The 22,221-nt window shown below is 53.7% G+C and overlaps 1 protein-coding gene across 1 annotated transcript in view; it reads left to right on the top strand.

Annotated features, from left to right (window-relative positions):
* ARHGEF39 (Rho guanine nucleotide exchange factor 39) overlaps positions 1–22,221 on the top strand; it is a 208,025-nt gene that overhangs the window by 183,313 nt on the left and 2,491 nt on the right. Inside the window, 4 exon segments of the mRNA XM_083186480.1 lie at positions 1,887–1,933; positions 1,935–1,964; positions 10,451–10,544; positions 15,706–15,779. Of these exon segments, the coding sequence (XP_083042606.1) occupies positions 1,887–1,933; positions 1,935–1,964; positions 10,451–10,544; positions 15,706–15,779 (245 nt within the window).

Genomic DNA, 22,221 nt, shown 5'->3' with positions numbered 1-22,221 from the left:
GTGTGGGAGGGCGCTGACGGATCTGTGTACGGGTGGGAGGGCTCCTGCGGGTCTGCATATGTGTGGGAGGGCGCTGGCGGATCTGTTTACGGGTGGGAGGGCGCCGGAGGGTCTGCATAAGAGCGGGAGGGCGCCGGCGGATCTGTGTACAGGTGGGAGGGCTCCTGCGGGTCTGCATACGAGTGGGAGGGCGCTGACTGATCTGTGTACGGGTGGGAGGGCGCCGGAGGGTCTGCATAAGAGTGGGAGGGCGCTGGCGGATCTGTGTACGGGTGGGAGGGCGCCGGAGGGTCTGCATATGAGTGGGAGGGCGCTGACGGATCTGTGTACGGGTGGGAGGGCTCCTGCGGGTCTGCATATGGGTGGGAGGGCGCTGGCGGATCTGTGTACAGGTGGGAGGGCTCCTGCAGGTTTGCATACGAGTGGGAGGGCGCTGACTGATCTGCGTAGGAGTGGGAGGGCGCCGGAGGGTCTGCATACGAGCGGGAGGGCGCCGGCGGATCTGTGTACAGGTGGGAGGGCGCCGGAGGGTCTGCATACGAGCGGGAGGACGCCGGCGGATCTGTGTACAGGTGGGAGGGCTCCTGCGGGTCTGCATACGAGTGGGAGGGCGCTGACTGATCTGTGTACGGGTGGGAGGGCGCCGGAGGGTCTGCATAAGAGTGGGAGGGCGCTGGCGGATCTGTTTACGGGTGGGAGGGCGCCGGAGGGTCTGCATACGAGCGGGAGGGCGCCGGCGGATCTGTGTACAGGTGGGAGGGCTCCTGCGGGTCTGCATACGAGTGGGAGGGCGCTGACTGATCTGTGTACGGGTGGGAGGGCGCCGGAGGGTCTGCATAAGAGTGGGAGGGCGCTGGCGGATCTGTTTACGGGTGGGAGGGCGCCGGAGGGTCTGCATACGAGCGGGAGGGCGCCGGCGGATCTGTGTACAGGTGGGAGGGCTCCTGCGGGTCTGCATACGAGTGGGAGGGCGCTGGCGGATCTGTTTACGGGTGGGAGGGCGCCGGAGGGTCTGCATACGAGCGGGAGGGCGCCGGCGGATCTGTGTACAGGTGGGAGGGCTCCTGCGGGTCTGCATACGAGTGGGAGGGCGCTGGCGGATCTGTTTATGGGTGGGAGGGCTCCTGCGGGTCTGCATACGAGTGGGAGGGCGCTGACTGATCTGTGTACGGGTGGGAGGGCGCCGGAGGGTCTGCATACGAGCGGGAGGGCGCTGACTGATCTGTGTACGGGTGGGAGGGCGCCGGAGGGTCTGCATACGAGCGGGAGGGCGCCGGCGGATCTGTGTACAGGTGGGAGGGCTCCTGCGGGTCTGCATACGAGTGGGAGGGCGCTGGCGGATCTGTGTACGGGTGGGAGGGCACCCTCTGCTGCACAGTACTTGCGGAGTGTCAGTCTGCAGTCCACATAGTGGCGTGTCCGTACACAGGTAACAGGATATAGTAGGCCCCCTTTATACCCCATACTAGGCTTCTGCTAATGTACGATGCGTCCGGGAAGGACAATGACCGCATCCGTCTATGTGTAACATCAGTCTGCATGCGCTGGTGACACTCAGGGGAACCACCCGGTCTTACTGAGCCTACATATAGAATATTCCTATTATCAGTATAAGTGACCTATATATACCAATAACTGCATTAGGACAGTTCTTCTGTGACCTGGCACTTATGCAGCCCCTTTAACACATGGCTTGAGGAACTTATCCCATTATATATGTATATTGCGTGTGCCATTTACCACCACAGGCTATAATTGTATAGCGTGAGTAAGTGCCCCATCTCCCAGTAGTTCCGGTCTTGCTTGTACACAAAGGCTGACTTAGCTGTTACTTGGTCTTATTAAATGTTTATTTTCTTACTTGTAAATTATTTCTATTTTCAAAGCTCTCGTTTAAAAAAGAAAAGTTGCTCCTGATGTCGTCTGATCAGCAAGTGGTACGAGTGTTTGGTGGCTGCAGTGAGGTCAGTGTCTGTCAGCAAGTGGCCAGTTGCTCCCTACTGCGTGGCCAGTGCCCCATCAGCAAGTGGCCAGTTGCTCCCTACTGTCCATCAGCAAGTGGCCAGTTGCTCCCTACTGCCATCAGCAAGTGGCCAGTTGCTCCCTACTGCCCATCAGCAAGTGGCCAGTTGCTCCCTACTGCCCATCAGCGAGTGGCCAGTTGCTCCTTACTGCCCATCAGCGAGTGGCCAGTTGCTCCCTTCTGCCCGTCAGCGAGTGGCCAGTTGCTCCCTTCTGACCGTCAGCGAGTGGCCAGTTGCTCCCTTCTGACCGTCAGCGAGTGGCCAGTTGCTCCCTTCTGACCGTCAGCGAGTGGCCAGTTGCTCCCTTCTGACCGTCAGCGAGTGGCCAGTTGCTCCCTTCTGACCGTCAGCGAGTGGCCAGTTGCTCCCTTCTGACCGTCAGCGAGTGGCCAGTTGCTCCCTTCTGACCGTCAGCGAGTGGCCAGTTGCTCCCTTCTGACCGTCAGCGAGTGGCCAGTTGCTCCCTTCTGACCGTCAGCGAGTGGCCAGTTGCTCCCTTCTGACCGTCAGCGAGTGGCCAGTTGCTCCCTTCTGACCGTCAGCGAGTGGCCAGTTGCTCCCTTCTGACCGTCAGCGAGTGGCCAGTTGCTCCCTTCTGACCGTCAGCGAGTGGCCAGTTGCTCCCTTCTGACCGTCAGCGAGTGGCCAGTTGCTCCCTTCTGACCGTCAGCGAGTGGCCAGTTGCTCCCTTCTGACCGTCAGCGAGTGGCCAGTTGCTCCCTTCTGACCGTCAGCGAGTGGCCAGTTGCTCCCTTCTGACCGTCAGCGAGTGGCCAGTTGCTCCCTTCTGACCGTCAGCGAGTGGCCAGTTGCTCCCTTCTGACCGTCAGCGAGTGGCCAGTTGCTCCCTTCTGACCGTCAGCGAGTGGCCAGTTGCTCCCTTCTGACCGTCAGCGAGTGGCCAGTTGCTCCCTTCTGACCGTCAGCGAGTGGCCAGTTGCTCCCTTCTGACCGTCAGCGAGTGGCCAGTTGCTCCCTTCTGACCGTCAGCGAGTGGCCAGTTGCTCCCTTCTGACCGTCAGCGAGTGGCCAGTTGCTCCCTTCTGACCGTCAGCGAGTGGCCAGTTGCTCCCTTCTGACCGTCAGCGAGTGGCCAGTTGCTCCCTTCTGACCGTCAGCGAGTGGCCAGTTGCTCCCTTCTGACCGTCAGCGAGTGGCCAGATGCTCCCTTCTGACCGTCAGCGAGTGGCCAGATGCTCCCTTCTGACCGTCAGCGAGTGGCCAGATGCTCCCTTCTGACCGTCAGCGAGTGGCCAGATGCTCCCTTCTGACCGTCAGCGAGTGGCCAGATGCTCCCTTCTGACCGTCAGCGAGTGGCCAGATGCTCCCTTCTGACCGTCAGCGAGTGGCCAGTTGCTCCCTTCTGACCGTCAGCGAGTGGCCAGTTGCTCCCTTCTGACCGTCAGCGAGTGGCCAGTTGCTCCCTTCTGACCGTCAGCGAGTGGCCAGTTGCTCCCTTCTGACCGTCAGCGAGTGGCCAGTTGCTCCCTTCTGACCGTCAGCGAGTGGCCAGTTGCTCCCTTCTGACCGTCAGCGAGTGGCCAGTTGCTCCCTACTGCCCCTCAGCGAGTGGCCAGTTGCTCCCTACTGCCCCTCAGCGAGTGGCCAGTTGCTCCCTACTGCCCCTCAGCGAGTGGCCAGTTGCTCCCTACTGCCCCTCAGCGAGTGGCCAGTTGCTCCCTACTGCCCCTCAGCGAGTGGCCAGTTGCTCCCTACTGCCCCTCAGCGAGTGGCCAGTTGCTCCCTACTGCCCCTCAGCGAGTGGCCAGTTGCTCCCTACTGCCCCTCAGCGAGTGGCCAGTTGCTCCCTACTGCCCCTCAGCGAGTGGCCAGTTGCTCCCTACTGCCCCTCAGCGAGTGGCCAGTTGCTCCCTACTGCCCCTCAGCGAGTGGCCAGTTGCTCCCTTCTGACCGTCAGAGAGTGTCCCGTTGCTCCCTTCTGACCGTCTGCAAGTGGCCAGTTGCTCCCTTCTGACCGTCTGCAAGTGGCCAGTTGCTCCCTTCTGACCGTCTGCAAGTGGCCAGTTGCTCCCTTCTGACCGTCTGCAAGTGGCCAGTTGCTCCCTTCTGACCGTCTGCAAGTGGCCAGTTGCTCCCTTCTGACCGTCTGCAAGTGGCCAGTTGCTCCCTTCTGACCGTCTGCAAGTGGCCAGTTGCTCCCTTCTGACCGTCTGCAAGTGGCCAGTTGCTCCCTTCTGACCGTCTGCAAGTGGCCAGTTGCTCCCTTCTGACCGTCTGCAAGTGGCCAGTTGCTCCCTTCTCACCGTCTGCAAGTGGCCAGTTGCTCCCTTCTGACCGTCTGCAAGTGGCCAGTTGCTCCCTTCTGACCGTCTGCAAGTGGCCAGTTGCTCCCTTCTGACCGTCTGCAAGTGGCCAGTTGCTCCCTTCTGACCGTCTGCAAGTGGCCAGTTGCTCCCTTCTGACCGTCTGCAAGTGGCCAGTTGCTCCCTTCTGACCGTCTGCAAGTGGCCAGTTGCTCCCTTCTGACCGTCTGCAAGTGGCCAGTTGCTCCCTTCTGACCGTCAGCAAGTGGCCAGTTGCTCCCTTCTGACCGTCAGCAAGTGGCCAGTTGCTCCCTTCTGACCGTCAGCAAGTGGCCAGTTGCTCCCTTCTGACCGTCTGCAAGTGTCCCGTTGCTCCTTACTGCCCGTCTGCAAGTGTCCCGTTGCTCGGAGGACATTGGGTAATTCAGTACCCAAGTGGGGAGGCATTGGGTAATTCAGTACTGGAAAAGGATCTAGGAGTCCAAATAGACAACCAGCTGGGGTGTAGTGCCCAATGTCACATAGCAACTAAAAAGGCCAACAGGATACTAGCACACATAAAAAGGGGCATGGAAACTATGGCCCACACTAGAAAAAGGACATCATAGAATTGGAAAAAACACAAAGAAGAGCAACTAAGCTTATTAGGGGAATGGAGACTTTAAGCTACGAGGAGAAATTGAACAAACTGGGACTATTTACACTAGAGAAGAGACGTCTAAGGGGGGAAATGCTTAACATGTACAAATATATTAGGAGCCAATAGAAGGAACTGTCCAATACCCTTCTCACTGCAAGGAAGGACTCTAGGACACGTGGGCATGAGTTTAGATTGGAAGAAAGAAGATTTTGTCCCCTTAGAAGGTAGAATTTCTATACGGTCAGGGCAGCCATACCTGGTAAGGTGGTGTCGGCTGACACAATAGATGCATTTACAGTAAGGTTGGACAAACATTTATTGGTAAAAAACATCCACGGGTACAAATAAGAATCATAATTGGTCTTTAAGAAAAAATATAAAATACCTGAATACACTACATATAACAAGGAATAAGCTATTAAAACCTAGGTTGACCTCGATAGATGGAAGTCTTTATTCAGCCTCACCTACTATGTAACTATGACTGTTGTGTGAGGAGGTGAATAGGATCCGGTTACGTTGTAACGTGTGTGTGTCTCACACCTGATGTTATCTTAATGGGGGAATTCAACTGAATATCACCCCCTACTGTACATGTCCCTTACATCGGTACACCTCAGCGTACTGTACGTGGCCCTCCCGCATTGGTACACCTCAGCGTACTGTACGTGGCCCCCCAGCATCTGTACACCTCAGCATACTGTACGTGGCCCCATGCATCGGTACACCTCAGCATACTGTACGTGGCCCCACGCATCGGTACACCTCAGCATAATGTACGTGGCCCACCGCATCGGTACACCTCAACATACTGTATGTGGCAACCCCCCATCCCCCCCCCCCGGTATTGGTACGTCTCAGCATACTGGACGTGGCCCCCCGCATATGTACACCTCAGCATACTGTACGTGGCCCTCCCGCATTGGTACACCTCAGCGTACTGTACGTGGCCCCCCCGCATCTGTACACCTCAGCATACTGTACGTGGCCCCATGCATCGGTACACCTCAGCATACTGTACGTGGCCCCACGCATCGGTACACCTCAGCATAATGTACGTGGCCCACCGCATCGGTACACCTCAACATACTGTATGTGGCAACCCCCCATCCCCCCCCCCCCCGGTATTGGTACGTCTCAGCATACTGGACGTGGCCCCCCCGCATATGTACACCTCAGCATACTGTACGTGGCCCCCGCATATGTACACCTCAGCATACTGTACGTGGCCCTCCCGCATTGGTACACCTCAGCGTACTGTACGTGGCCCCCCACATCTGTACACCTCAGCATACTGTACGTGGCCCCACGCATCGGTACACCTCAGCATACTGTACGTGGAACCCGCATCGGTACACCTCATCATACTGTACGTGGCCCCCGCATCGGTACACCTCAGCATAATGTACGTGGCCCACTGCATCGGTACACCTCAACATACTGTATGTGGCAACCCCCCATCCCCCCCCCCGGTATTGGTACGTCTCAGCATACTGGACGTGGCCCCCCGCATATGTACACCTCAGCATACTGTACGTGGCCCCCGCATATGTACACCTCAGCATACTGTACGTGGCCCTCCCGCATTGGTACACCTCAGCGTACTGTACGTGGCCCCCCGCATCTGTACACCTCAGCATACTGTACGTGGCCCCATGCATCGGTACACCTCAGCATACTGTACGTGGCCCCACGCATCGGTACACCTCAGCATAATGTACGTGGCCCACCGCATCGGTACACCTCAACATACTGTATGTGGCAACCCCCCATCCCCCCCCCCCCGGTATTGGTACGTCTCAGCATACTGGACGTGGCCCCCCGCATATGTACACCTCAGCATACTGTACGTGGCCCCCGCATATGTACACCTCAGCATACTGTACGTGGCCCTCCCGCATTGGTACACCTCAGCGTACTGTACGTGGCCCCCCACATCTGTACACCTCAGCATACTGTACGTGGCCCCACGCATCGGTACACCTCAGCATACTGTACGTGGAACCCCGCATCGGTACACCTCATCATACTGTACGTGGCCCCCGCATCGGTACACCTCAGCATAATGTACGTGGCCCACTGCATCGGTACACCTCAACATACTGTATGTGGCAACCCCCCATCCCCCCCCCGGTATTGGTACGTCTCAGCATACTGGACGTGGCCCCCCGCATATGTACACCTCAGCATACTGTACGTGGCCCCCGCATATGTACACCTCAGCATACTGTACGTGGCCCTCCCGCATTGGTACACCTCAGCGTACTGTACGTGGCCCCCCGCATCTGTACACCTCAGCATACTGTACGTGGCCCCACGCATCGGTACACCTCAGCATACTGTACGTGGACCCCCGCATCGGTACACCTCAGCATACTGTACGTGGAACCCCGCATCGGTACACCTCATCATACTGTACGTGGCCCCCGCATCGGTACACCTCATCATACTGTACGTGGCCCCCGCATCGGTACACCTCAGCATACTGTACGTGGTCCACCGCATCGGTACACCCTCGGCATACTGTACGTGGAACCCCGCATCGGTACACCTCATCATACTGTACGTGGCCCCCGCATCGGTACACCTCAGCATACTGTACGTGGCCCCCGCATCGGTACACCTCAGCATACTGTACGTGGCCCACCGCATCGGTACACCTCAGCATACTGTACGTGGCCCACCGCATCGGTACACCTCAGCATAATGTACTTGGCCCACCGCATCGGTACACCTCAACATACTGTATGTGGCAACCCCCCATCTCTCTTCCCCCCCCCCCCCCCCGGTATTGGTACATCTCAGCATACTGTACGTGGCCCCCCGCATATGTACACCTCAGCATACTGTATGTTGGCCCACACCCCTGTAACGGTACACCTCAGCATACTGTACGTGGCCCCCCGCATCGGTACACCTCAGCATACTCTACGTGGTCCACCGCGTTGGTACACCTCAGCATAATGTACGTGCCCTCCCCCCACATCGGTACACCTCAGCATACTGTACGTGGCCCCCCGCATCGGTACACCTCAGCATACTGTACGTTGCCCGCCTCATTGGTACACCCTCAGCATACTGTACGTGGCCCCTCCGTATCTGTACACCTCAGCATACTGTACGTGGCCCCCTGCATCGGTACACCTCAGCATAATGGGTACTCTTTACCTAGAACGGCGACTATCGCGACCATCGAATGCACTAAAAAACGGGTGCGATGCGATGGCCGCGATGGCCGCGATTTCCCATAGGGACCAATGTTAAAAGTGAGATTGGACACGATTTTAGTGTTCAATGCCTCAACGCCCGCGATTTTTCCATAGGAAACAATGTTAAATGGGCCACAGAGCCCTAATAGTCCCCCTGAAGTCTGAAATGGCCCCCACAATTTTTAACGGCACCCCACGATCAACGTCAACCCGAAGCGTGGCGAGCGGCGGCGGTACGCGTCCTCCGACCTTTTCATACCCCCACTATCCACGTCGGCGTGGAGTTGAGAATAGAATAGTGTGGCGAGCGCAGCGAGCCACCGCGCCCGAAGCGTGGCGAGCGGACGCGGATACCTTCACAGGTAAACGCGTCCCCTCGTGGGCTTCACAGGTGTCCGCGTCGCCACGGACACCTGTGAAGCCCGCGAGGGGACGCGTATAACTGTGAAGGTATCCGCGTCCGCTCGCCACGCTTCGGGCTCGGTGGCTCGCTGCGCTCGCCACACTATTCTATTCTCAACTCCACGCCGACGTGGATAGTGGGGGTATGAAAAGGTCGGAGGACGCATACCGCCGCCCCTCGCGGGGCTCGCTGCGCTCGCCACGCTTCGGGTTCACGTTGATCGTGGGGTGGCGTTAAAAATTGTAGGGGCCAATTAAGACTTCAGGGGACTATTAGGGCTCTGTGGCCCATTTAACATTGTTTCCTATGGAAAAATCGCGGGCATTTAACACTAAAATCGCGTCCAATCTGACTTTTAAAATTGATCCCTATGGGAAAATCGCGGGCATCGCGTCGCACCCGTTTTTTATGTACCCGCGATGCCCGCGATTTTTTGCCCGCGATTCTAATCGCGGGCGCCGTTCTAGGTAAAGAGTACCGCATAATGTACGTAGCCCACCGCATCGCTACACCTCAGCATACTGTATGTCCCCCCCCAACATCGGTGCACCTCAGCATACTGTATGTGGCGCCCCCCACCCCGTATCGGTGCACCTCAGCATACTGTACGTGGCCCCCGCATCCATACACCTCAGCATACTGTACGTGGCCCCCCGCATCGGTACACCTCAGCATAATGTACGTGGCCCACCGCATCGCTACACCTCAGCATACTGTACGTGCCCCCCCCCCACATCGGTGCACCTCAGCATACTGTACGTGGCCCCCGCATCTGTATACCTCAGCATACTGTACGTGGCCCGCTGCATTGGTACACCTCAGCATGCTGTACGTTGCCCGCCTCATTGGTACACCTCAGCATACTGTACGTGGCCCCCCGTATCTGTACACCTCAGCATACTGTACGTGGCCCCCTGCATCGGTACACCTCAGCATAATGTACGTGGCCCACCGCATCGCTACACCTCAGCATACTGTATGTGTCACCCCCCCACATCGGTGCACCTCAGCATACTGTATGTGGCCCCCGCATCCATACACCTCAGTACGTGGCCCCCGCATCGGTACACCTCAGCATACTGTACGTGGCGCCCCCCCACATTGGTGCACCTCAGCATACTGTATGTGGCGCCCCCCACCCCGTATCGGTGCACCTCAGCATACTGTACGTGGCCCCCACATCCATACACCTCAGCATGCTGTACGTGGCCCCCTGCATCGGTACACCTCAGCATAATGTACGTGGCCCACCGCATCGCTACACCTCAGCATACTGTACGTCCCCCCCCCCCACATCGGTGCACCTCAGCATACTGTACGTGGCCCCCGCATCTGTATACCTCAGCATACTGTACGTTGCCTGCCTCATTGGTACACCTCAGCATACTCTACGTGGCCACCCGCATCGGTACACCTCAGCCGCACCTCCCAGCTGGCCATTAGGTTTGTGTTGTACCATACAGCAATAGCAGCTTATTTCCTATTGGGTGGAATGTTTGTGCTTTTATTGCTCTATATTTCCAATATGCAACAACCCTCTGACCAGCAGAGATTTATCACCTGGTTCCTGATTAAGGTCTTCAGTGATAGACAGTCAGCAGGTCGACACAGGAAGAGGTAGATATGAGGTTTTCATGATTTATTGGTGTCAACTGCGCTCGCCACACTTGAACGTTCCCAGTTCCCAAAGCATGTAAAAGTCCTAAATCAAATAAGAAAAAACCATGAAAAGCTCATGCTGACTGTGTGTGTGTGTGTGTGTGTGTGTGTGTGTGTGTGTGTGTGTGTGTGTGTGTGTGTGTGTGTGTGTGTGTGCGTGCGTGTGTAGACATGTTGCCCTTAGCAGCGTAGGTAATACTTTGTCATGCAGGAAATGTCACATTTATTAATAGTAATTTCTGATCTTACAGGAAACTTCACTCAGACAGCGACAGAAACGCGGGGAACGACGGTCTACAGAGGTCTCTTCCTCAATCTTCTGCTAGAGCTCCAAAGAGACAGCATGTGAGAAATGGGGAGGGGACAGTGTACGGAGACAGCCCAGGAAAGAACGCGTCGTAATGTGGTGGTAGCTCTGGAAAGTGTGTGGCATGATGTGGCGGCAGCTCAGAGAAGCAGATGGTGAAATGTGGCGTTAGCACGGGAAAGTGCACGCAGTCCAGGAAGGCGCAAGGCGTAATACAGGGTGGCCTGGGAAGCAGCGCGAAAAGCGTGTGGCGTAATAACATCACTCAGCGCAGTCTGCTCCGTATACAGCCTCAGTCACACAGTATACAGGTGTCACACATCACATCACTCAGCGCAGTCTGCTCCGTATACAGCCTCAGTCACACACATAATACAGGTGTCACACATCACATCACTCAGCGCAGTCTGCTCCGTATACAGCCTCAGTCACACAGTATACAGGTGTCACACATCACATCACTCAGCGCAGTCTGCTCCGTATACAGCCTCAGTCACACACAGTATACAGGTGTCACACATCACATCACTCAGCGCAGTCTGCTCCGTATACAGCCTCAGTCACACAGTATACAGGTGTCACACATCACATCACTCAGCGCAGTCTGCTCCGTATACAGCCTCAGTCACACACAGTATACAGGTGTCACATATCACATCACTCAGCACAGTCTGCTCCGTATACAGCCTCAGTCACACGCAGTATACAGGTGTCATACATCACATCACTCAGCGCAGTCTGCTCCATATACAGCCTCAGTCACACGCAGTATACAGGTGTCACATATCACATCACTCAGCGCAGTCTGCTCCGTATACAGCCTCAGTCACACACAGTATACAGGTGTCACATATCACATCACTCAGCACAGTCTGCTCCGTATACAGCCTCAGTCACACACAGTATACAGGTGCCACATATCACATCACTCAGCGCAGTCTGCTCCGTATACAGCCTCGGTCACACGCAGTATACAGGTGTCACATATCACATCACTCAGCACAGTCTGCTCGGTATACAGCCTCAGTCACACACAGTGTACAGGTGTCACATATCACATCACTCAGTGCAGCCTGCTCGGTATACAGCCTCAGTCACACACAGTGTACAGGTGTCACATATCACATCACTCAGTGCAGCCTGCTCGGTATACAGCCTCAGTCACACGCGGTATACAGGTGTCACATATCACATCACTCAGCGCAGTCTGCTCCGTATACAGCCTCAGTCACACGCGGTATACAGGTGTCACATATCACATCACTCAGCTCCGTATACAGCCTCAGTCACACGTGGTATACAGGTGTCACATATATCACATCACTCAGCACAGTCTGCTCCGTATACAGCCTCAGTCACACACAGTATACAGGTGTCACATCACTCAGCGCAGTCTACTCTACAGCCTCAGTCACACGCAGTATACAGGTGTCACATATCCCATCACTCAGCGCAGTCTGCTCCATATACAGCCTCAGTCACACACAGTATACAGGTGTCACATATCACATCACTCAGCGCAGTCTGCTCCGTATACAGCCTCAGTCACACGCGGTATACAGGTGTCACATATCACATCACTCAGCGCAGTCTGCTCCGTATACAGCCTCAGTCACACACAGTATACAGGTGTCACATACCACATCACTCAGCACAGTCTGCTCCGTATACAGCCTCTGTCACACGCAGTATACAGGTGTCACATATCACATCACTCAGCACAGTCTGCTCGGTATACAGCCTCAGTCACACACAGTGTACAGGTGTCACATATCACATCACTCAGCGCAGTCTGCTCCGTATACAGCCTCAGTCACACGCGGTATACAGGTGTCACATATCACATCACTCAGCGCAGTCTGCTCCGTATACAGCCTCAGTCACACGCGGTATACAGGTGTCACATATCACATCACTCAGCTCTGTATACAGCCTCAGTCACACGTGGTATACAGGTGTCACATATATCACATCACTTAGCACAGTCTGCTCCGTATACAGCCTCAGTCACACACAGTATACAGGTGTCACATATCACATCACTCAGCGCAGTCGGCTCCGTATACAGCCTCAGTCACACGCAGTATACAGGTGTCACATATCCCATCACTCAGCGCAGTCTGCTCCGTATACAGCCTCAGTCACACAGTATACAGGTGTCACATATCCCATCACTCAGCGCAGTCTGCTCCGTATACAGCCTCAGTCACACACAGTATACAGGTGTCACATATCCCATCACTCAGCGCAGTCTGCTCCGTATACAGCCTCAGTTACACGCAGTATATAGGTGTCACATATCCCATCACTCAGCGCAGTCTGCTCTGTATACAGACTCCGTCACACACAGTATACAGGTGTCACATACATCACATCACTCAGCATGCATTCTGCTCCGTATACAGCCTCAGTCACACGCGGTATACAGGTGTCACATATCACATCACTCAGCACAGTCTGCTCCGTATACAGCCTCAGTCACACATGGTATACAGGTGTCACATATCACATCACTCAGCGCAGTCTGCTCCGTATACAGCCTTAGTCACACACAGTACACAGGTGTCACATATCACATCACTCAGCGCAGTCTGCTCCGTATACAGCCTCAGTCACACGCGGTATACAGGTGTCACATATCACATCACTCAGCACAGTCTGCTCCGTATACAGCCTCAGTCACACATGGTATACAGGTGTCACATATCCCATCACTCAGCGCAGTCTGCTCCGTATACAGCCTCAGTCACACGCAGTATACAGGTGTCACATATCACATCACTCAGCGCAGTCTGCTCCGTATACAGCCTCAGTCACACACAGTATACAGGTATCACATATCCCATCACTCAGCGCAGTCTGCTCCGTATACAGCCTCAGTCACACACAGTATACAGGTGTCACATACCACATCACTCAGCGCAGTCTGCTCCGTGTACAGCCTCAGTCACACACGGTATACAGGTGTCACACATCACATCACTCAGCGCAGTCTGCTCCGTATACAGCCTCAGTCACACACAGTATACAGGTGTCACATACCACATCACTCAGCGCAGTCTGCTCCGTGTACAGCCTCAGTCACACACAGTATACAGGTGTCACATAGCACATCACTCAGCGCAGTCTGCTCCGTGTACAGCCTCAGTCACACACGGTATACATGTGTCTCATATCACATCACTCAGCGCAGTCTGCTCCATATACAGCCTCAGTCACACGCAGTATACAGGTGTCACATATCACATCACTCAGCGCAGTCTGTTCCGTATACAGCCTCAGTCACACACGGTATACATGTGTCACATATCACATCACTCAGCGCAGTCTGCTCCGTATACAGCCTCAGTCACACACAGTATACAGGTGTCACATATCACATCACTCAGCGCAGTCTGCTCCGTATACAGGCTCAGTCACACACAGTATACAGGTGTCACATATCACATCACTCAGCGCAGTCTGCTCCGTATACAGCCTCAGTCACACGCGGTATACAGGTGTCACATATCCCATCACTCAGCGCAGTCTGCTCCGTATACAGCCTCAGTCACACGCGGTATACAGGTGTCACATACCACATCACTCAGCGCAGTCTGCTCCGTGTACAGCCTCAGTCACACACAGTATACAGGTGTCACATATCACATCACTCAGCACAGTCTGCTACATATACAGCCCCAGACACATGCGGTATACAGGTGTCACATACACTCAGCACAGTCTGCTCCGTATACAGCTTCAGTCACAAGCAGTATACAGGTGTCACATATCACATCACTCAGCGCAGTCTGTTCTGTTCAAAGCCTCAGTCACACACAGTATATGTATATGTATGTATTTATATATATATATATATATATATATATATATACGTATCCACACCGTCAGGGCAGTGAAGGCGGCACACAGTCGTAATGCAAATCGTCATCAGGCATGCCTGATGACGATTTGTAAATAAATCGAAACGTTGCAGAAATTTGTTGGAGTTCTTTGCATTACGACTGTGTGCCGCCTTCACTGCCCTGACGGTGTGGATACGTATATTTGGCCTGATCCGGGTCTTTGGTGAGCACCAGGAAATTTCACTGCTACTAGCTGGAGTGCTTGGCCTATTGGACTAATATATATATATATATATATATATATATATATATATATATATATATATATAAAATAATTAGATGCACTTCATAGGAACAGTAGTTCTTTTGAAGAAAATTTTCTTTTTTTTTTTCAAAAACTGTGATCAATACCCAACGCGTTTCGCCTCGATAAGAAGCTTCATCAGGGGTTTGTGATCTTTTATTTGAATTTTAGCATTTAGTACCCATCAAAGTCAGGTCATATTTGATTGAGGACAGATAAAAATATCTGTAATGGCCCGGTAGATTTTTGGCCAAATTAGAACCTTATTTAAAAAAATGAGCACTATATACGAAATTATAATTTTCTTAGAAGAATATCTATAAAAATACGGTGGGATTTCTCCTAGGGTTTAATTTGGGGCATATTCAGTGATAAATTCAACCTGATTAGTGCCATAGATTAATTGCGGTAAACCCCCCTCTGCCAGCAAACCCTCCCCAGGCACCCGCGATTCGCGAGACCCCCCCTTCCGCCATTTTGGCCCACCCGCGCCCCCCTCCCGCGATTCACGGTGACCCCCCCCCCCCCCCGCGACCCCCCCCCCCACAGCTATTCACGGTGCCCCCCTCCCGTGATTTGCGGACCCAAGCTCCCTTCCGCGATTCGCGGACCCCCCCCACGGCACCCCCCCGCGCCCTCCCGCGATTCACGGCACCACTGCGCCCCCTCCCGCGATTCGCCGCGGCCCCTCTTGTAAATCTTGTAAAACGATTCACACACCCCCTCCCGCGATTCACGGCCCCCCATGACCCCTTCCAGCGATTCCTGACCCCTGCGCCCCCCCCCCCCCTTCATTCACAACACCCCCCGCATCCCTCCCGCGATTCACGGACCCCCACAACCCCCTCCCGCGATTTGCGGACCCCCCCTTCCAGTGATTCAAGGCCCCCCCTCGCCCCCTCCCGCAATTTGCAGACCCCGCCCCCTCCCGCTAATCATATATATATATATATATATATATATATATATATATACACACACACATCTCTAAGTGCAGTCTGCTCCATAATTATGGAAGTGATTACACTGAAGGTAATGTTCTCTCTCAAGGTGGACACTGCAAACCCATCACAACCCACAACAGGAGGAGACACCTCAGCCAAGAGACTGAAAACGTCACAGTGGTGAGTACTCCAAAATAGAGCGGCATTGTGTATGGTGTGTGGTGTATACTCCCTGACCTACTGCACACAGTGTGGTACATACACAGTCACACATAGAGCGGCACAGTATGGTGTATACTCCGACCTACAGCACACAATGTGGTACACACACACACATTTACACACAGAGCGGCACAGTGTGGTGTATACTCCCTGACCTACTGCACACAGTGTGGTACATACACAGTCACACATAGAGCGGCACAGTGTGGTGTATACTCCCTGACCTACAGCACACAATGTGGTACACACACACACATTTACACACAGAGCGGCACAGTGTGGTGTATACTCCCTGACCTACAGCAGACAATGTGGTACACACACACACATTTACACACAGAGCGGCACAGTGTGGTGTATACTCCCTGACCTACTGCACACAGTGTGGTACATACACAGTCACACATAGAGCGGCACAGTGTGGTGTATACTCCCTGACCTACAGCAGACAATGTGGTACACACACACATTTACACACAGAGCGGCACAGTGTGGTGTATACTCCCTGACCTACAGCACACAATGTGGTACACACACATTTACACACAGAGCGGCACAGTGTGGTGTATACTCCCTGACCTACAGCACACAATGTGGTACACACACATTTACACACAGAGCGGCACAGTATGGTGTATACTCCGACCTACAGCACACAAGTTGGTACACACACACACACATTTACACACAGAGCGGCACAGTATGGTGTATACTCCCTGACCTACAGCACACAATGTGGTACAAACTGTGCCGCTCTGTGTGATTGTGTTTGTAACACATTGTCTGCTGTAGGTCAGGGAGTATACACCACACTGTGCCGCTCCTATGTGTGATTGTGTTTGTGTATGTACCACACTGTGTTCTGTAGGTCAGGGAGTATACACCAGTCACACATAGAGCGGCACAGTTTGTACCACATTGTCTGCTGTAGGTCAGGGAGTATACACCAAACACAATCACATATAGAGCGGCACAGTGTGGTGTATACTCCCTGACCTACAGAACACAATGTGGTACACACACACACACACAGAGCAGCACAGTGTGGTGTATACTCCCTGACCTACAGCACACAATGTGGTACACACACAATTACACACAGAACGGCACAGTGTGGTGTATACTCCCTGACTGACAGCACACAGTGTGGTGTACACACACACACACAATCACACACAGAGCGGCACAGTGTGGTGTATACTCCGACCTACAGCACACAGTGTGGTACACACACACAATCACACATAGAGCGGCACAGTGTGGTGTATACTCCAACCTACAGCACACAGTTGTTAAGGGAGGACCAGTGGCCACGCTCCCTAACTCTGTTGTCCAGGCCTAGCGTCCACGGGTGCGTGCAGGGCTTCGCCTGTACCCGTCCCGGCTGTAAGGGCGAATTAGGTCCGCCCAGACTCCGTTACAGGCAGGTCTTATGTTGGGACAACGCACCCGTGGAGACGGACCAGGAACAAGAGGACAGACTAACTAAGGTAACCTGCGGGCCACTGATTCCCCCCAAAGGCTAAGGAGCCTGATGTGGCTCCAGGGGCAGACACGACTGAGGGCAATGCAGGAATAACAATACTCAAGGAAGATATTAATGGAGGTGGAACCTGGTAATTACCTATACAGGTATAACTATGCACAAAGGTGAAACACAGGTACAGATGACAATATACAGCGGTATATAAACAGTACAGGTGGAATCAACCACTGAAAGATACTAGACCCAGCTAGGTGTAACAATAAAACTAAACGGGTGTAACAATACACAGGAGATGTAATACTGGGGCAGATGTATCAACTAGCGTTAAGTGCAAAAATGCACTTAACGCTGGTTAACTGGGGGGGATTACGTCTATCCCTAATGTATTACTAGCGCACCTAACGTGCGCTAGTGACAGCCCGCCGAGTTACGCTCGGCGGGGCTGTCCCTGCAATCCCCCCCAGGGATTAGCGGCCGGGGCGATGTATTAACAGCCTTCAAGGCGTTAATTCGTCCCGGCCGCTTCGCCAGCTCAGGGCTAGCGTTGTCCTATCCCCCACTGTGGGGACAACGCTAGCCCTGCTTCTGGCTAGGGCTGCGCTGGAGATCTCGCGGTTTTTGCGAGATCTCTCGCATGCCCAGTAAGCCGGGCAGGGGGGGCGACGGCGAGTGCGCATGTGCGGGGCGGCGAGGGAGCCGATAAGGAGAGCCGTTAACGCTGGGGATAACGGCTCTCCTTATCGGCATGGGGGATGTAAATACATCTCCCCAGTAACGTGTGCCCGTTTCTCCTCGTTATGCAGGAGAAGCGGGACGTTATCTCTGAAGCGCAAAGTGGGGGGGTTAGTACATCTGCCCCAATGAACCAAGGAATGCAAGTGCCAAAGGTGGGGAGATCCCCAACTTATCTGTGAGATCATATGCAGCAGACAAGCAGGAACACCGCAGCAGCACTAGGAAGGGACACCAGGACAGGAGTATCGGAACGCTGGAGATGGCACTTGCGCACGAACACCGACAGGCTGGACAGGCACGGTAACAACCAGGAAACCTCCTAGACACGGGAACCAACAGATTGGACAGGTGGGGTAATGCCAAGGAACCGGGACCACTCTGGACACGCAGGACAGAACTATAACCGGCATGGGAGTGAATATATAGTGAGCACAATGTGGTGCTGATTACACATTGCCTGCAGGTGAGCACTAATTAGACACATCACATAGAGTGAGCTGCAATGGCCCAGGCTTACCACTGGAGGCCACCAGCGAGCAAACACAAACACAGGCTGGAATAAACCCAGGGAAAACAGACAAACTACACACAGAATATGTGAATAGCACATTACACCGATCCGCTGGAGGCGGATCATAACAGAATCCCCCCCTAAAAAAGGTGGACTCCGGACACCCCAGCTTGATCAAGGGGAACCAAGAACAAAAACAGACTTGATGTCTCCAGTGCCCCCTCCAAGAGGGTGGCCTCCTGAAACAACAAGACTAGACAAAAAAAAATTTTTACAAGCAGGGTCAAGGCAACTGTCAGCGCCTCTTTTTATACCTCTTCTTTTTCCCCTGTGCCTGCTTGGAGAAACTAGGAAAGGAAGAGATCTCTGGTTCTTCAAAAAATATAGGTCGAGCAACCAGATGATTCTTCCCTTTCCCACCTGAATGCCTAGGCACATTCGGAATCTCCTCAGTTTCAGAATCTGAGAAAAGACCATAGATTGGTTCCATTCCCCTAGGAAATGAAACAGGAGAGTTCCTGCAGGGAGAAGATAGTTGAGCACATCCAGCGGTAATAGCTATGGGCTGGGCCCTTTGCACTGACTGGCTTGAATGCTTCACTGTTAATTGCACCAGTGACCTCACTTGATGCTGTGACCTTAGAGACCCTTTTAGAGGCTATGGCCTTAAGCTTCTCTTGTAAGGCCAAGAGCCCTGAGACCTCATCAAAGTCTGATGGTCTTTTTGGCTGGGCAGTACTCAGAAGTACTTCAGACTGGGCAGCACTATAGTGAAACTCTGGCTGGGCAGCACTAAAAAGACCAACAAATGGTCCCTCCATGTTACCGGCAAGGCTGGAACCCTGCTCTGAGACTGGACAATCTAAATCCCTCTTAAGGACTGGACGGACAGAGTCCCCTTGTGGGGCGGACACAGGCTTGAACCCCTTGTGGGGCGGACACAGGCTTGAACCCCTTGTGGGGCGACACCAACTTGAACCCCTTGTGGGGCCACACCAACTTGAACCCCTTCTGGGGCAACACCAACTTGAACCCCTTCTGGGGCAACACCAACTTAAACCCCTTCTGGGGCTGCGGCCTCTGGGCCCCCCCACGGGGCTGCAGCCTTTGGGCCCCCGGAACCTGACTCGCACGGCGGGCCCCCGGCACCTGATTCGCACGGCGGGCCCCCGGCACCTGATTCAATCACCTGGGCTTTTCCTTTAAGGGTTTGCAACTCTGACTCTCCAGGAATTGGAATCCCAGCATGCGGGGAGCACCTCCTCTGCTGGTTCTTAAACTCAAAATGGGGTCGCTCAGCACTAGGACCAACAGTATTAATCAGAGCGCTTTTACTGGAAGACACAGCAGAGCGATCCTCTGCTACAGTGGAGACAGGCAAAGATCTAACAACCTGCCCTGACTTGGCCAGAGGAAACACCCTGTTGCCACACCTGGAGTTGCGCAAAACACAAGTCTGCACAAAGTGGCCTGACTCTCCACAGTATAAGCATAGATTAAAGTCTCTACGCCGCTGGCGCTCCTCCGATGGGAGCTTCGGCCTTAGAACACTCCTATGCTTTACTTGACCCTCTGGGTCTGAGGACTTGCTGCCTAATACCTCCTTAGGCAGGGTCTCATTAGGGGCTGAATGAACCCCAGTGACCTCTGGGAGGATCAGAAAAATTTCAGTTAGGAGTTTTTGCAGCTGCAGTAGGGACTGCTGCAAAACCTCCAACTGCCCAGGTTTAAAGGCAGTAAATGCCAAATTTAAAGCGGCTAATGATTCTTGTATGGCCTGCATGATATAGCCGTGCAAGGTTACAGACCAGACAAAACCAACTATGACAAGGCAGACTGACACAGCAAAAACTGTGACAAAGCAAGAAAACTGCTGGACTGGGAGGGCTCAACTCAGCTCCAGCGTTTTTCTGTTTAGGCCGGTTATAATGTTAAGGGAGGATCAGTGACCACACTCCCTAACTCTGTTGTCCAGGCCTAGCGTCCACGGTTGCGTGCAGGGCTAGGCTTCGCCTGTACCCGTCCTGGCTGTAAGGGCGAATTAGGTCCGCCCAGACTCCATTACAGGCAGGTCTTATGTTGGGACAATGCACCCGTGGAGACGGACCAGGAACAAGAGGACAGACTAACTAAGGTAACCTGCGGGCCACTGATTACCCCAAAGGCTAAGGAGCCTGATGTGGCTCCAGGGGCAGACACGACTGAGGGCAATGCAGGAGTAACAATACTCAGGGAAGATATTAATGGAGGTGGAACCTGGTAATTACCTATACAGGTATAACTATGCACAAAGGTGAAACACAGGTACAGATGACAATATACAGCGGTATATAAACAGTACAGGTGGAATCAACCACTGAAAGGTACTTGACCCAGCTAGGTGTAACAATAAAACTAAACGGGTGTAACAATACACAGGAGATGTAATAATGAACCAAGGAATGCAAGTGCCAAAGGTGGGGAGATCCCCAACTTATCCGTGAGATCATATGCAGCAGACAAGCAGGAACACCGCAGCAGCACTAGGAAGGGACACCAGGACAGGAGTATTGGAACGCTGGAGATGGCACTTGCGCACGAACACCGACAGGCTGGACAGGCACGGTAACAACCAGGAAACCTCCTAGACACAGGAACCAACAGACTGGACAGGTGGGGTAATGCCAAGGAACCGGGACCACTCTGGACACGCAGGACAGAACTATAACCGGCATGGGAGTGAATAACCAGAGGGTTTATATAGTGAGCACAATGTGGTGCTGATTAAACATTGCCTGCAGGTGAGCACTAATTAGACACATCACATAGAGTGAGCTGCAATGGCCCAGGCTTACCACTGGAGGCCACCAGCGAGCAAACAGGCTGGAATAAACCCAGGGAGCAGAATCCAGGGAAAACAGACAAACTACACACAGAATATGTGAATAGCACATTACACCGATCCGCTGGAGGCGGATCATAACAACAGTGTGGTACGCACTCACACATAGAGCGGCACAGTGTGGTGTATACTCTGACCTACAGCACACAGTGTGGTACACAATCTCACACAGAGCGACACAGCAGAGTGTATACTCCGACCTACAGCACACAGTGTTGTACACACACAATCACACATAGAGCGGCACAGTGTGGTGTATACTCCCTGACCTACAGCACACAGTGTGGTACAAACACAATCACACACAGAGCGGCACAGTGTGGTGTATACTCCCTGACCTACAGCACAGTGTGGTACACGCAGACACAATCACACATAGAGCGGCACAGTGTGGTGTATACTCCCTGACCTACAGCACACACTATCTCCAGTACACACCTCTGTGCTCCATTGTCCAGTACCGCACCAATATACTGTACCAACCAAGCTGCACTGCATCACTTATATACTCCAGCAGCCAAGCTCCAGTGCTGCACCTCTGTACACCGTTGCCTAGTGACCTAGCTCCAGTGCGGCACCTCCGTGCACCTGTGCCTAGTGTCCTAGCTCCGGTGCAGAACCTCCGTGCACTGGTGCATAGTGACCCAGCTCCGGTGCAGGACCTCCATATGTTAGGAACCAGGATTTATGGTTCAGTTCAGTTTTGTGTTTGGCATTTGACTCACTGATGGCCTCCAGTGGTAGGTCTGTGCCATATCAGCTCAATATTCTGTGAACGTAATTCATT

The sequence above is a fragment of the Crinia signifera genome, chromosome 5 (assembly GCF_055691185.1).
Source record: "Crinia signifera chromosome 5, ASM5569118v1, whole genome shotgun sequence".
Taxonomy (NCBI): Eukaryota; Metazoa; Chordata; class Amphibia; order Anura; family Myobatrachidae; genus Crinia; species Crinia signifera.
Note: the sequence above shows the minus strand (reverse complement) of the source record. Positions and strands in the feature narration are given on the sequence as shown.